Consider the following 15386-nt stretch of genomic DNA (forward strand, 5'->3'; position numbering starts at 1 on the left):
TCCTAATTTTGCACTTGAAACCAACAGGGCTGGTCAAATCTTATGGGGAAAAAAAGAATTCAGGTGCACATCCAGTTTCTGCAGCTATGGGTCATACTGAGTAATATTGCCCATGGGACCGTACGTCTGAAATGTATTTCGAGCCTCCCTAATTTTGTTAGAAAGTATTTTTTTTAGAAATTTTTATTACTATTTTTGTTAGAAAATATTTGGGCTATTTAAAAATTGAATTTGCAATATGGAAAAAAAATATTCGTCGATTTTTGCAACAAATTATTCGATTTTCTCCAAAAAGGAGCGATAAAATGAGAAAAATAGTAGAAACGCGCCATATAGCGACGAATATTTTACTTTTCCATATTGCAAATTCAATTTTTATATAACCCAAAATATTTTCTAACAAAAATAATAATAAAAATTTCTAAAAAAAATACTTTTTAACAAAATTAAGGATGCTCGAAATTCATTTCAGACCTATGGTCTAAAGGGCAATATTACCCAGGATGGCCCATAGTTTCAGAAACTGGATGTGCCTTTTCAACAATAAATTTGACCCACCCTAATATATACATAAATATTCATTTATGCATGAAATAAAGGCGCTAAAGATTGATGTATATTGAAACTATTTTACGACATCCATTGTCAAAGGTTCAGATTGTGCGTTTGTTCGCTGTGAACCAAACGTTAAAACGCACATTCACCACATAACAAATGCACATTTTGATTCGGTCAAATGGGGGTCAACACTACCTCCAATACCTACTTATGTATTTGAATAAATATTTATGTGTGAATTTTTGAAACTAATTTCTTTTCGATTTCGTCGTCACATACTTACACGTTTATTAACAAAACCCATTAAAGCCATCAACCCCTAAGTAGGCTTAAATATCCCTGCGGCAGATATGCTGTCGTAAGAGGCGACTGAAATACCTATATGATTGAAGGGGTTGCCAGCACAATTTATAGCTTATCCAACCCGTTTGTCAACTCCACCTACCAGCAGCGAATCCTGCTTAATTAGCAGCCGAGGCTCTGGTTACCTCAAAACCTTCGGGAAAAGTGTTTATCACTACAACAATAACAACACTAAAGCCATCAACGTCATTTAAATCATATTCATGTATTCGCTCGAAGATATTTTATGAATTTTTCCGCATATTTGTGAAGACAAAATTAAGCCAAAAAAATTAAAATTTCCAAAAAAGCTTTCTAATCGGGTTCGCTCCTCGGAAGTGATTTGCAAACACTACGAATGAATGTCTGTCATGAAAAGGTTCTTAGTGAAAATTCATTTGCCTGGTAGATGCCGTTCGGAGTCCGCCCGGTCAATTTGTAGAGAAAATTAAAAGGAGCACGACGTAGCTCAGCCTTAATCGTTATCGCGCCTTGCATGTCTTTTTGAAGATTTAAAGAGATAAAAGCCCCTATTCCAAGGAGAGTTGAAAATAAACTATTTCCAGTCCTCACACCCTTTTCTGTCCACCTTACTACTAACAAAAGAAAAAAAAAGTACGCTCGTAGTAAACTTTGGTGTTAAACTTTGGTGTTAATGTTGTTGTAGTTGTAAAAATAAGACCCCAATTAAATCAAACGTATGACAAGCATGATATGAACACTCTACGCATCCCTTTTCAAATATTTATCTACAAGCCTTATGATATACATATATATGTAAATATTTCACTCACTCTAATGTTCATCTCAAATTTCTTTCAGGTTTGCCTAATGGGCAAATACCATAATATTCTCTATATCGCACTTCGCACTTGCTGGGATTGGGGTGTGCGAGATTCTGATGTTGTCGTTTATTTGTTGGGTAAGTGAAATGCTTTGTTGGTTCCGTAACAAGTAACGATTATAATGTTTATGCTTATTGACGTATGTATGTTATATGTAAAAAGTTTACACTACAAACTAAGAAAATTTTATGTAACATTAGTATGTACAAAAAGTACCCAGCAGAAAATATAGAGTATCACTCAAAGCGACAGTTTCTAACTCAAGGTTTATTGACTACTTCCCAACAGGTGTTAATCAGATGCAGAGCAGGTAAATTGCTTTGTACCAACAAAGTTTAAGGTTTTTCCTTCGCAGTGTTTTTATTTGATACTTTTAACGGAATAGCAACTGCCCCACTGCAGACCTTTAGAACTCATTCTTAGCTGGTTTCGTCGTAGGTGGATCCGAGATCGTAGATGCCTTTTCCATACGTGAATACCTACATGAATATTGCATTTAATTTTTTAAATATGAAATACGTTTGAGACACACATAGTATTATGCATCCGTTTTACCGATTACATTTAACGTAGCTTCTTTGCGTAACCTTTTACATCCATTAAGGCACCGACAGATATTAGCCCACTACAGAACTGAATGTTTGGCGAATTAAATGTGAGTTGGCAAAGTAATGTTTGCACATTTGTATGGCATTAGACATTAGAAAATCTGTGTTAGAAAGCTTTTAACTAAGAAGGCAAGAACGTAGCAGAGAAAAAGAACATATGAATTGTATGCTATTTCGGATACGCTCAGTGTTTTCTCATAACAAATGCTTTTATTTTGCCCTTATCTCTAATATTTAGCAACTTTCTAAGCACGTCCACATAAGTAAAGCCCACGTAAAGATAAACATGTAAATGGAACTCAGGTTCACTTTGTTGTTATGTACTTTAATGTGTGATAAGTGTGATGACATTGCGATTAATTGAAGCTAATTAACCGTAGACGCCTAACGACAGCCAAGTAGAAAAACTTATCTATTTGTCAAAGAGGTTACATAAGTTATTATTAACTGATAAATATGTTATTGGCAACGCTAAACAAGCATCAGCACATGTATCATTAATTAAACAAAATCTATTGCCCAGAAATAAAAACAAGTAAGAAAGGCTAAGTTCGGGTGTAACCGAACATTACATACTCAGCTGAGAGCTTTGGAGACAAAATAAGGGAAAATCACCATTTAGCAAAATGAAATGTGTTTGTATTAAAGAGTATTATAAAAGGGAGTGCGCCATAGTTCTATAGGTGGACGCCATTTCGGGATGTCGCTATAAAGGTGGACCAGGGGTGACTCTAGAATGTGTTTGTACGATATGGATATCAAATTAAAGGTATTAATGAGGGTTTTAAAAGGGAGTGGCCCTTAGTTGTATATGTCAAGGCGTTTTCGAGATATCGACCGAAATGTGGATCAGGGTGACCCCGAACATCATCTGTCGGGTATCGCTAATTTATTTTTTTTAATACCATGAACAGTATTCCTGCCAAGATTCCAAGGGCTTTTGATTTCGACCTCCAGAACTTTTTAATATTCTTCTACTCAATATGGTAGGTGTCACACCCATTTTCCAAAGTTTTTTCTAAAGTTATATTTTGCGTCAATAAACCAATCCAATTACCATGTTTCATCTCTTTTTTCATATTTGGTATAGAATTATGGAATTTTTTTCATTTTTCGTAATTTTCGGTATCGAAAAAGTGGGCGTGGTCATAGTCGGATTTCGGTCATTTTTTATACCAATACAAAGTGAGTTCAGATAAATACGTGAACTGAGCTCAGTAAAGATATATCAATTTTTGCTCAAGTTATCGTGTTAAGGGCCGAGCGGAAGGACAGACGGCCGACTGTGTATAAAAACTGAGCGTAGCTTCAACCAATTTCGCCCCTTTTCACGGGAAACAATTATCGTCATAGAATCTATGCTCCTACCAAATTTCACAAGGATTGGTAAATTTTAGTTCGACTTATGGCCTTAAAACTATTCTAGACGAATTAAATGAAAAAGGGCGGAGCCACGCCCATTTTGAAATTTTCTTTTATATTTGTATTTTGTTGCACCATATCATTACTGGAATTGAATGTTCACATAATTTACTTACTTATATGCTTTAAAGATATCAAATATTTTGTTAAAATTGTGTGGCGTGTTCTTCATCTGATTTTGCTAATTTTTATTTGGCACACATACAGTAATAGGAGTAATGTGCCTGCCACATTTCATCATGATATCTTCAACGACTGCCAAATTACAACTTGCAAAACTTTTAAATTTCCTTCTTTTAAAAGTGGGCGGTGCCACACCCGTTGTCAAAAATTTTACCATTTGTCTATTTTCCGTCATAAGGTCAACGCACCTACCAAGTTTCATCGCTTTATCCTTCTTTGGGAATGAATTATCGCACTTTTTCGGTTTTTCGAAACTTTCGATATCGAAAAAGTGGGCGTGGTTGTAGTCCGATTTCGTTCATTTTAAATAGCGATCTGAGATGATCGGCCAGGAACATACGTACCAAATTTCATCAAGATACCTCAAAATTTACTCAAGTTATCGTGTTTACGGGCGGACGGACAGACGGACGGACGGACGGACGGACATGGCTAAATAAATTCCTTTTTTCGCCCAGATCATTTTGATATATAGAAGTCTATATCTATCTCGATTAGTTTATGCCGTTACGGATTACCGTTATGCGAACAAAGTTAATATACTCTGTGAGCTCTGCTCAGCTGAGTATAAATACAAGGCGGTTTATAGCTCCGAGGAGAATTGAGCTGAGTTTTCTTTCAAAGAGCACTACTGCAAGGCGGATGTATTTTTCACACAGCCGAGTGGCGCTTTCGAAAATTGGCAAATTTTTTTTTTATTGAAAAAAAAACTATCTTCTAAATATTCCATATTGATTTGACCGAGACTTAATGGCGAGAATAGATGAATGACTAAATGGACAGATGACCGTATACGGATATTGCTTTTGTTTTTTTTTACAATTTCTTAGCCTGGAAAGCTATTTGATGGACGACAAACATTCATCGTCTACCTTGTCGAGTTTTTGCACGAATTAGAAAATATCATATAGGTGTACAAAAAAAAAGGAAAACAATCCCACTCCAGAGCTTAGAAAATCGTCATTATATTCCTCATTTCTGCAGTTTTTGGGTCTTGCACTTTAGTCCCAATTTGTTCTTAACTGTATAAATATTGTCATCTTGGAGGCCAAAATTAATGAAAGTACAAGAAAGCATGCATGTCGTGGCGGAAGCAGTGGTAGCGTACTCCGCTTACTACACCGAAGTTCCTGAGTCCAAGGCCTGAAAAAAATTTCTAAGCGGTGTCGCTCTTCGGCAGTGCTTTGTCTACACTCAAAATTTATTTTTGCCATGAAAAGTTTCTCAGAGAAAATTCATTTGCCTTGCAGCTGCCGTTCGGAGTCGATCATATCCAGCCAATATATTGGAAAATTAAAAAGTAGCAACACGTAAATTGGAAGATAAGGTGGGCATATTGGTAGGTACAGATATTTTTCAAGCCATCTATTTTCCAAATCGAAAATTTTTATAATTATAAAAGCTGTATGTGAAAATTGACCCTGTTGAGGAAATTGACCCAAAAATGTCCATACTTGAACTTGTGATAATGAACCCACTATTAGAATGTGTTTTGTGGTCCGCACGACCAAGAGTCACCCATATTGTGCGTTCAAATCACAAGTTTGTTTGCACTCAAAATCAATTGTTATTTTTTCTTTATTGATCTGGATTTCGGGTTCCATTGTTGGGAATAGCATAATCCAAATAAATAAAAAAAAAAATATGTAAGGCGCGCTAATTAACTCTTCAAAATTAATTACAAAACAAGTATTCCGAAATCTAAATTTGCCTAATTAATGCCGAAATAATCCCGAAAACGATTCCTTAAACACCTCGCTATGATCTAGTACCGTCTCTGAAAACCCTTCAGACACAATCGAGAAATGATTTTGAAAATAATTCCCAAATGATTCTGGAATAGCTCCGAATTAATCTCAAAACGCCCTATAAATTCTCTACAAAATATTCCGAAATGGTCGTTAATACGAGCCAAAAATTATTCCAAAATATTTCTGGAACTGTTAAATATTTACGCAGCGATAACGAAATAGTCACGACCTTAGCCTTAAGCTTTTTTGAATGGAGATCCCTAAGAATTTAGAAAATATACTGAAAGTGTCCTGTAGTCTTTGAAATGGTCCAGAAAATAGTCCCGAATTAGCCTCGAAAACAATTCCCAAATCATTCTGAAAAGTTTCCTGAAACATTTTTAAGTTGCAAAAAAAAAGAAGATGTAATACCGCACTCAACCATTTACAACGTTCTCATCACTGGTTCAGCAACGTGACAATTTCAGCGCACATACTTGCATCTGCGCTTGCGACTAAAAACACGAGTATTAGAAATTACTGCAGAATTATAGTTAATCAATTACCATAGCGAGAGGACAAATCGAGGGAAACAAACGATCGCAAGAACACTTTCAATTGAATGCTTTAATCACTGATGTGAGAACGAACCATAAACAAATTTTGAGAAGCTCAAACAAGGATAGTGTGACGTCTTGTACAGAGAGAAGATTCTGGTCAACAGCATCAACACCAGCACACGAGTACTTTGAAATTCATAAACTGGTCATTATAAATGCAGAGGAAGGGGAGAGCAATGATATGTGAGAGATTTAGATGTACTCTTTGTAGTGTGATTATGTGGATAACGTTCATGTGATATTTATTTTGATCACTCCGAACCGCATCTGCAAGGCTGATGAATTTTCTTTGAGAAGCTTTTCATGGAAAAATACAGTCGGAGTGTTTGTCAATCACTTCCGGAGGGCGACCCCGCTTAGAAAAACATACCGCAATATACCTACGAGGAGATTAAGGTCGAGCTTCCACTCGAATTTTAGTGCAGCTCTTTTAAATTTGTTCTTACAAATTTGCAGGACGAGACCTACATATTTTTTGCCGACTCCGAACGCCGTCTGCAAGGCATATGAACTTTCGCTGTGAAGCCTTTTATGCCAGAAAAGCACTCGAAGTGTTTGCGAAAAAGTTGTGAGGTGCCCCTCCGCTTAGAAGCATGTTTTTCTTACTGAAAAAATCAGGGTTGCAAACCGCCTCGAAATTCGAAGTGTTAAACCGCTTCGTGGACGGCTTCGTGGATACCTCTGAACCGCCGAACCGGTTTGGTTCAAGTGGTTGAAACGTTTAATACTAAGTTGTGATAGTATACAAAATTTTAAATTCGTCACTTGGGATCTGTGTGCAACCAACAATCGATATGTACCTACTACAAATAAAATACAGTTATTGAGATCAAATCCATGTATGTATTTATTTATAAAACTTATCAAAACGGTTTTTTGATTATTATAAAATGTAAGGAACGAAAATGGTAGAATGCATGACTATAACTATAGGGAGTATTTACAACGCATATATTCTGCACATAAGAAAGTAATCGTATTTTTAAGAGAAGAAAAACTATTCAATTAGCTGTTTCAATATATGTACATATAAAAAATACCTACTAAATTTTAGATGCGAGATTACTACAAAAACTAAAAGATATTCATGAAAATGTAAATGTCTTCTTTGCTTTATTAGGTATTAAGCTTATAAATGTTGATATAATATAGGTATGGGCAACATCCTCGGGGAAATTTTTTTACAAAAATTAACGGTAATTCTCATCTACTTGAAACTTGCACACTATGAAATTTTCTGCACATTCAGAAATTTTCTATTGGTAGCCATAAGTTATGCTACGCCTCACATTTTTAGAAATTTCACGCTCCCAACGCTTTTATTTAATTTCCTGATCAACACAGGAGTGTGGTGACTAGTACCTAGGACCTACCAAATTATTTTCTAGATTTTAGTATTATTATTATTTAATTTAAGTATTGTTTTCAATAAAACTGTTTAACTAAATTTTTTTTTTTTTTGATTATTTTATTTTTAAGTTGTTAGTCTTTATTTAATTGCCTATCATTTATCATTCTATTTAGTTCATTTAGAGACTCATTATTACAAGGACTCTTTCTGGCAAATTTGTTACAATCTAAGTCCTCAATACATAATCCTTCAAAAGACTTTACTCGACTCAGCGCCACGTATGCTTGCCCCTACTCGAACTCCAAAGTATTTTGATGTCACTTCTACCGGACTGTGTGTAATATTTGTTCCAAAGATGAACCAAATCGGACCACAAATACGATTTTATTGAATATCTTGATACTTGCGCCACCTAGCGGCGATTTTTTTGTAGGTCTATTTCTATTCATGTATGTATTATGTGTTCAAAATATGAACCAAATCGGACCACAAATACGATTTTTTTAAATATTTCAATTCATGCGCCACCTATCGGAGTTTTTTCTTATTATTCCATTGTCATCGGGTTCTGAACTAAATGCAAGTTTCAAGCTTGTAGATTATCGGGAAGTTACTTAAATGTTAATTAAAAAATTCCTAAACAAAGGCCGATCGGCCAGCCGCTACACAGAGTCAAGCTAAATAAAACCCTTTAAAAATGATACAGATATCGTTCAGCTATATCAGAACAGCGATAAACTCAACCAATCAGAATGCTTAACAAAATCACACGACTGACTGCTTCTCCCGTTTGCATCAATGCAATTCTAAAGTTTTTACAAAGGCTTCTTTGTAACTTCAAAATGGCATATGTAATCTGCTTTGACATGACTTCGAAAATCATTGCAGACGATCTTCAATGCTAAAGGGAGGTCATATAGTAACTCTCTAACTCTCTTTCCTGGTTTCCAAACAAAATTTTGTTGAAATAAGAAAAACTTGGAAACCTTTTAAAATGTCTACCCCTGATATGATCACACATATTCCAAACAAAACAAAACAAGTCTCGGAATATTAAAAAACAAAGGAAATATTGGTTGTGACATGAAAAAAAATGCATGTCAGTTAGGCAGAATTTTTGACCGGCTTGTGATTTCCTTATGAGTTTCGCTATCAGTGTCCGGACTTTTGTCCATATTATTGTATGTATTTTTTGGAAGCTATTAAAGAAAATATTATTGTTTCGCTGTATTTGGTATTAAAAATGATAATAAATATTTCTGAATTTTTTTTAGATTTTTCAAAAATATTAGCTTATGGCCCCGAAATATCCAGTAGATGTATGAGCTTATGACAAAATAAACTTCATAACACGAACTATCCCCGAAGATGACCGAAATAAGCTGAGCATCTGAAGTAAATAATGCCTAAGTACCTTCAACCATATAAAGTTTGCTTAGCAAGCCCTCCGAGCATATTTGCGTCATGAGAAGCTTTTCCAAAAAAAAAACCAAAAAATGCATTTGAATCGGTGTATTGACAAAAATAGGTGATGTATTGAATCTCGCAGCGTGTAGCGAGAAAAAAAGTCGTGAGTACAAATTACTCGTGAAATTTTAAACATACATATGCAAGTCTAGAAAACCAATCTTTCAAAGTTGACTACAACTCGCCCAGGGGTTGAAGTTAAATCTCAACAGAGCTAACTTTACTTGCAAAAATAATTTTGGTCTTCGTCGGCTTCTTATCGGTAACACCGGTTACCTACAAACTATTGTTTCATAATCGGCTTTTCGGCTTCTTATTGGGTTCTTATCGGCCTGTTTTCGAGGGGTTTCAGATGCGTCGTCGATTTTATATTGAAGTTTTATCGCTATCCGCTGATGATTCGTCGATAACACACCGCGAATAAACTGGTAACACTTCACGAGGGATTCGATACATTTTCAATATCAAGTAGATAATTTTTGATAATAAATCGATACCAAGCCGATAAGAAAGTGGCAAAACTTCGATAAAAAAGATTACTTTTCGATATCTTTTCGATAACAAATCGATAACTTTTTAATAACATAATTTATATTTTTTCAATTAATAAACGATCACTTTTCTATAGTAAATCGTTAGTTTTCCGATTGAAAAACCTAACGCTTTTTATAACATATCGATAGGTTTCCGACAAATCATCAATAGCTTTGCGATACTATATCGACAACTTTTCGATTTTATCAAGTATCACCTTTGACTAAATGCTACAGTCGCCCGATCCGGTCGGTTCCGATAAATGATTATTTGGCACAAAATAAAACCCGCTAACCGAATTTCACCAAGATATCTCAAAAAGCGAGACTTTAGTTTGATTCGAATGCCAATAAATGCCGCTTTGGACTAGGTAGGCAATTGAAAAGTAAAGTCCTCACTCGGCAAACGAAAATTATACTCTACAAGTCACTTATCGTACCCGCCCTGCTATATGGTGCAGAAGCATGGAGCATGATAACATGACAAATGAGCCGCTCTGGGAGTTTTCGATTGAAAAGTTCTTCGAAAGGTTTATGGACTTTTACGCGTTGGCGATGGCGAGTACCGAAGAAGATTTAACGATGAGCTGTACGGGCTATACGCAGATTTCAGTATAGTCCATCGAATTAAAACGCAGCGGCTGCGCTGGCTAGGTCGTGTTATACGAATGAAAGATGACACTCCGGCCAAGAAAGTGTTTCTATCGTAACCTGCCGATGGAATCAGAGGATGAGCGGCACCCAGTACGTTGGAAGGACCAGGTGGAAAACGATTTAGACTCACTTGGTGTGACCAATTGGCGCCAGTTGGCAGCGAGAAGAAGCGACTGGCGACTTGTTGGACGAGAATAACCGTTTAAACAGATAAGCGCCAATTAAGTAAGTAAGTAAGTTTGCTTTCAAACAGACAGACAGACGGACGGACATGACTAAACCACTCAGTTCGTCATTCTGATCATTTATGTATACTAATTTATAGGTATATCTCTTCTCCTTTAAGGACTTACAGTTTTGAAATAAGGGCCAAACTTAAAATACCATTTCATTTTTATGAAACGTATAATTAGCTTTAGTAGGGTATTATATTCCCGTCTGCTAACAATCATCCTCGAGTTGTTGCCCAATATTTTCATACACGGCGGCCGCCGTAGTGTGATAGTAGCGTGCTCCGCCCACCACACCGAAGATACCTGGTTAACACCTGAGAAAAACGCCTTCAAAAACTTTAAAAACAAGTTTTTTCAATTAGAGGAAAATCTCTCTAAGCGGGGTCGCCCCTCGGGAGTGTTTGGCAAGCAATCCGAGTGTATTTCTGCCATGAAAATCTCTCAGTGAAGACTCACCTGCCTTGCAGATGCCGTTCAGAGTCGGCATAAAACAAATAGGTCCCATCCCACCAATTTGTAGGAAAAAAGAAATAGGAGCACGACTCAGATTGGAAGAGAAGCTCGGCCTAAGATCTCTTCGGACGTTATCGCGCCTTACATTATTTTTTGTTTTATATTTAAAAAAATCAGTGAAACGAACCGGAAAAACAAAATATAAAAGTTATCAAATTCGTCACAATTGTTGTCAGAAATAACCCTTATACAGAGAGTGAGGAGGTTTATAATATACCCGCGGCATATATGCCTGTCGTAAGGGGCTACTAAATACCCAAATGATTTATAGTTTCTCCAACCGAACTGTCAACCTCACCTACTTATGGCGAATCCTGTTTTTTAGCAGCCGAGGCTCTATGGAACAAGGGGGTGGAGAGGAGGATAGCCTAGAATGTTCAATGTAGCCATATCAAATCGTTTCCGAGATGTTCCGACTTGTACTTTAATGGTGCTTTTTACCGGAACGTGCCAGATCTATATCCGGCAAAGGACCACCAACATCGATAGTACACCCCAAAACCTTCGGGGAGTGGACTTTATTGCTACAAAAACAACACAATCGGCAATGAATTTGAGATTGCAACGACGAAGGACTTTAATATTATCGAGCATTTAATAAATTTTTCAAGTTCGAGCACTGTCCACTGCCACTATGAATTGGTTATTTGGGAATTTATGCACATCCGGTTCAATGTGTGTGTGTTGCGCCCAATTTAAATAAGCACACAAGTGTATATGCGCTGCTTTCATATTGAGATGTATGTACATTTGTGTGTACTTCTAATGCTTTCAGTTGGCTTGTGCAAATGCCCTAAAAGTGATTGCATGCTTACACTTACACAAACTCATACAAACATATGTATGCATGAATGGATGTGTAAAGGGTCACATTTTTGCTAAGCTTTCAATGCATACGAAGTATTGGTTTATACATTTTGTGCCATTTCATATTTATTCAAAAAGCGAGAATGTGTATGGCACGCAACTGTAGAATGGATGGTAGACGGTTATTGAATTGGCAAAAATTTTGGCGTTGCGTGCAAATTAAATTGCCAAAGTGATGCATATTTCCTGACACATGCCTACATGCGTACATACGTACATATATATATATATATATACATATGTGCGATAGTTGACCAACAATTTCTACTCGAGCTACAATTTAATTTATGCCGACTAGGCGTATGAGTAACAAGCAAATTAAAATGAGCTATACACGCATGATGACAACAACAACGATGACGATGGCGTGTTGAATGTGGATAAATATTTTCATATGTATGAATGTTTGTGTTATTCATCTAAGCATATTAGATTTAGGGGTATTAAGTGATTTTAATTAATTCATTGAAACGAGTGTAAATAATATGTGTGAATTTAGAGCGTATCTAAGGGATGTTCGCAGCAGAAAACTGTTTGTGTCAGTTGGTATCACAGTAGCAGGTGTTATGTTCCCGGTTTATGGGAAATAAATAAGTTTACAGTAATTTAATGGCGGCCACCGTGGTGAGATGGTAGCGTGCTCCGCCTATCACACCGTATGCCCTGGGTTCACACCCCGGGCAAAGCAACATCAAAATTTTAGAAATAAGGTTTTTCAATTAGAAGAAAATTTATCTAAGCGGGGTCGCCCCTCGGCAGTGTTTGGCAAGCGCTCCGGGTGTATTTCTGTCACGAAAAGCTCTCAGTGAAAACTCATCTGCCTTGCAGATGCCCTTCGGAGTCGGCATAAAACATGTAGGTCCCGTCCGGCCGATTTGTAGGGAAAATCAAGAGGAGCACGACACAAATTGGAAGAGAAGCTCGGCCTTAGATCTCTTCGGAGGTTATCGCGCTTAATTTTTTTTTTTTTTTTAATTTAATAAAAAGTTAGGCAGGCACGTTTTAGCAAGGGTTGGCTAAATTCATTTTTAATAGTATGCCATAAAATGCCAACAGTTAAAAGGCGACTTGAAAGTTCATTTACTAAAAACCAAATGGTGCTGAAAACCTTGTTTTTATATGTATGTATATCTCTAGTGAACTTATATAAAATAACCATTTATATTATTAGCTGTGTTTTTTAAACGGTTTTATTTAGCTTGACTTGACAGGCCGGCCGGTTGGAACACATAATACATACATGAATAGAAAGCGACCTATGATGTCCGACTGGGCTCATATTTGGAACTGACATCAAAATACTTTGGAGTTCGACGAGGGGCAAGCATACGTGGCGCCGAGTCAAGTAAAGTCTTTGGATGCATTATGTATTAAGGACTTAGATTGTAACAAATCGTCAGGAAAGAGTCCTTGTAATAAGAGAAATAATAGGCAATTAAATAAGAACTAAAAACAAGAAAAAAAAATGTTTATTTCAACGGGTTTATTGAATACAATACTTACATTAATTAATAATAATACCAAAAGCTAGGGCGTTGATCAAACAATTGAACTAAAGCTTTGGGCGCGTGAAATTTCTACAAATGAGAGGCGTATCATAACCTTATCATGGTTTAGTTGGTCTTACTTATGACTATCAATAGAAATTTTGCGCGTCCAACACCTTTATTTAATTGTCTGATCAACGCCATATATTAGTGAGGGGTGCGACGACTTGTACCTAGGATCTACCTAATTATTTTCTAGCTTCTAATGTTATTATTACTTAATGTAAGTATTGTTTTCAATAAAATCGTTTAAATTAAATTTATTTTTTTAAATTATTTTATTTGCATGTATATACATCTACATTTGCGGGTAAAAAAAAACGTTTATGATCACTTAGATAATGTTTAGGAGACCCCTTTAGCGGCAATTATTGAAGACACGCGCTGGTGGTAAATAACTCGCTACAAAACGGATTGCGGAGACACGTACCTCTGGTTGTCATAGCATATGACATATACCTGAATTACATGCGATGAATAGAGGACACACACCCTTTTCGGTTATAGAAGTGGAAAATAGTGTAGCGCTAAAATGGAGAAAAATATTTCTGTTGCAACAGAGTATGATGCATGCTGAAATTCGTCCGTATTAATCTTATGCGCAACAATTTCAAAACTTTAGATAAAGCTACACACTTAGCAGTACAAATAAAGTTTAAGTGCATATGTATATAAGTGTAAATATGTAACAGATATAACTTTAACGCAGAAAAACACTGGAAGGGCTAAATTATTATTATAACCAATTATTCGTGATTTCTATAAGACTACTCGATAATCTGTTCAACCCTATTCGTTCAGTCGAAAAACCTTCTGAAAACTTTTTAGGAACATTTTCAAACTTCCGCGATTTCCAAGAGTATCTAACTGCCTATAATTTCAAGCCTAACTGCGCTAGAGCTGGAGTCTCCGACGTGAAAATATGGACTTTTTATTTGCAATTTCTTCACCGCAGCTCTTGTGTGTATTGTTGACAAGGATTCTCTTTATCGCAGCCCGCAGGCCAGTGTTTGTTGACTGTGGAAATAATTCTTAACCTTTTTAGCAAGTCCGTCGTCCGCCATCCTGGGTTCATCAAAGCGCCAGTGGTCAAGTCTCGGGCAAGTTTCAAGTCCAAAACAAGTTAACAGTTTTAAAAGAAATTTTTGCAATTAAAAACAAGTTTTATAGGAGGGGTTGTCCCTCGGAAGTCGTTTGGCAAACGTTCTGAGTGTATATTTCAGCTGCCGTTCGGGGTCGGCATACAAAATATAGGTCGCGTTCAGCGAATTTGTTGGAACAATTAAAAAGGAGCACGACGCAAATTGGAAGAGATGTTCGACAAGTTTCAATTTTTATCAAGCAACTCCATAGTTCTCTTACTTTCTTGATTCGGCCACATATGTCGTCGGGTATCTTCCAAATTCGAGGCGTACAATAAAACCTCTCCTTTTGCGATATCCCTTTGCCCTTAATGTTGCTGTGACCAGGAGCCCATATTAGCGTGATTCTTGAGAAGTTAGCTGTGGTATGTAGATTTATCGTGCAGTTGCTGACGGCATTGCGCAATGGGTGTTTGGCACTAAAGCTGTCTGAGGAAATGTATAGAACTCACCAACTCATCGATGCCTTCAACAGGGGAAAACCGTTATACCGATAAAATATAGTGCCTTATGAAACCTTGCTTGGTTCCAAATTGCTTGAAGAGGCCCTTTCTGAAGAAGAAATAAATCTACATTTCGTGAAGCCACTTTAGAGTCGACAAAGAGATTGCGTTAAAATAATTTCTTACCATAGGTATCCATTATGATTCGACGTATTGCGCAGTTCTGATTACCGTATTTTGTTAGATGAAGGGGCGTGGTACCTCTCTAATAAAGAGAATTTTATTACTCCATATCTTTGGAAGGATTTATGCCAGATCACCGCCCTTA

General features: G+C 36.5%; 2 protein-coding genes across 4 annotated transcripts in view; one reads left to right on the forward strand and one right to left on the reverse strand.

Annotated features, from left to right (window-relative positions):
* Gycbeta100B (guanylate cyclase soluble subunit beta-1-like) overlaps positions 1-15386 on the reverse strand; it is a 522131-nt gene that overhangs the window by 56559 nt on the left and 450186 nt on the right. The window lies entirely within an intron of this gene.
* The window catches only part of stops (SOCS domain-containing protein stops), a 59415-nt gene that overhangs the window by 2606 nt on the left and 41423 nt on the right, over positions 1-15386 (forward strand). For both annotated transcript variants that reach the window (XM_067761159.1, XM_067761158.1), the window contains one exon: positions 1723-1822. In XM_067761159.1, coding sequence (XP_067617260.1) covers positions 1723-1822 — 100 coding nt within the window. The remainder of the gene's footprint in view (positions 1-1722; positions 1823-15386) is intronic.

Source organism: Eurosta solidaginis, chromosome 1 (genome assembly GCF_040869045.1).
Source record: "Eurosta solidaginis isolate ZX-2024a chromosome 1, ASM4086904v1, whole genome shotgun sequence".
NCBI lineage: Eukaryota > Metazoa > Arthropoda > Insecta > Diptera > Tephritidae > Eurosta > Eurosta solidaginis.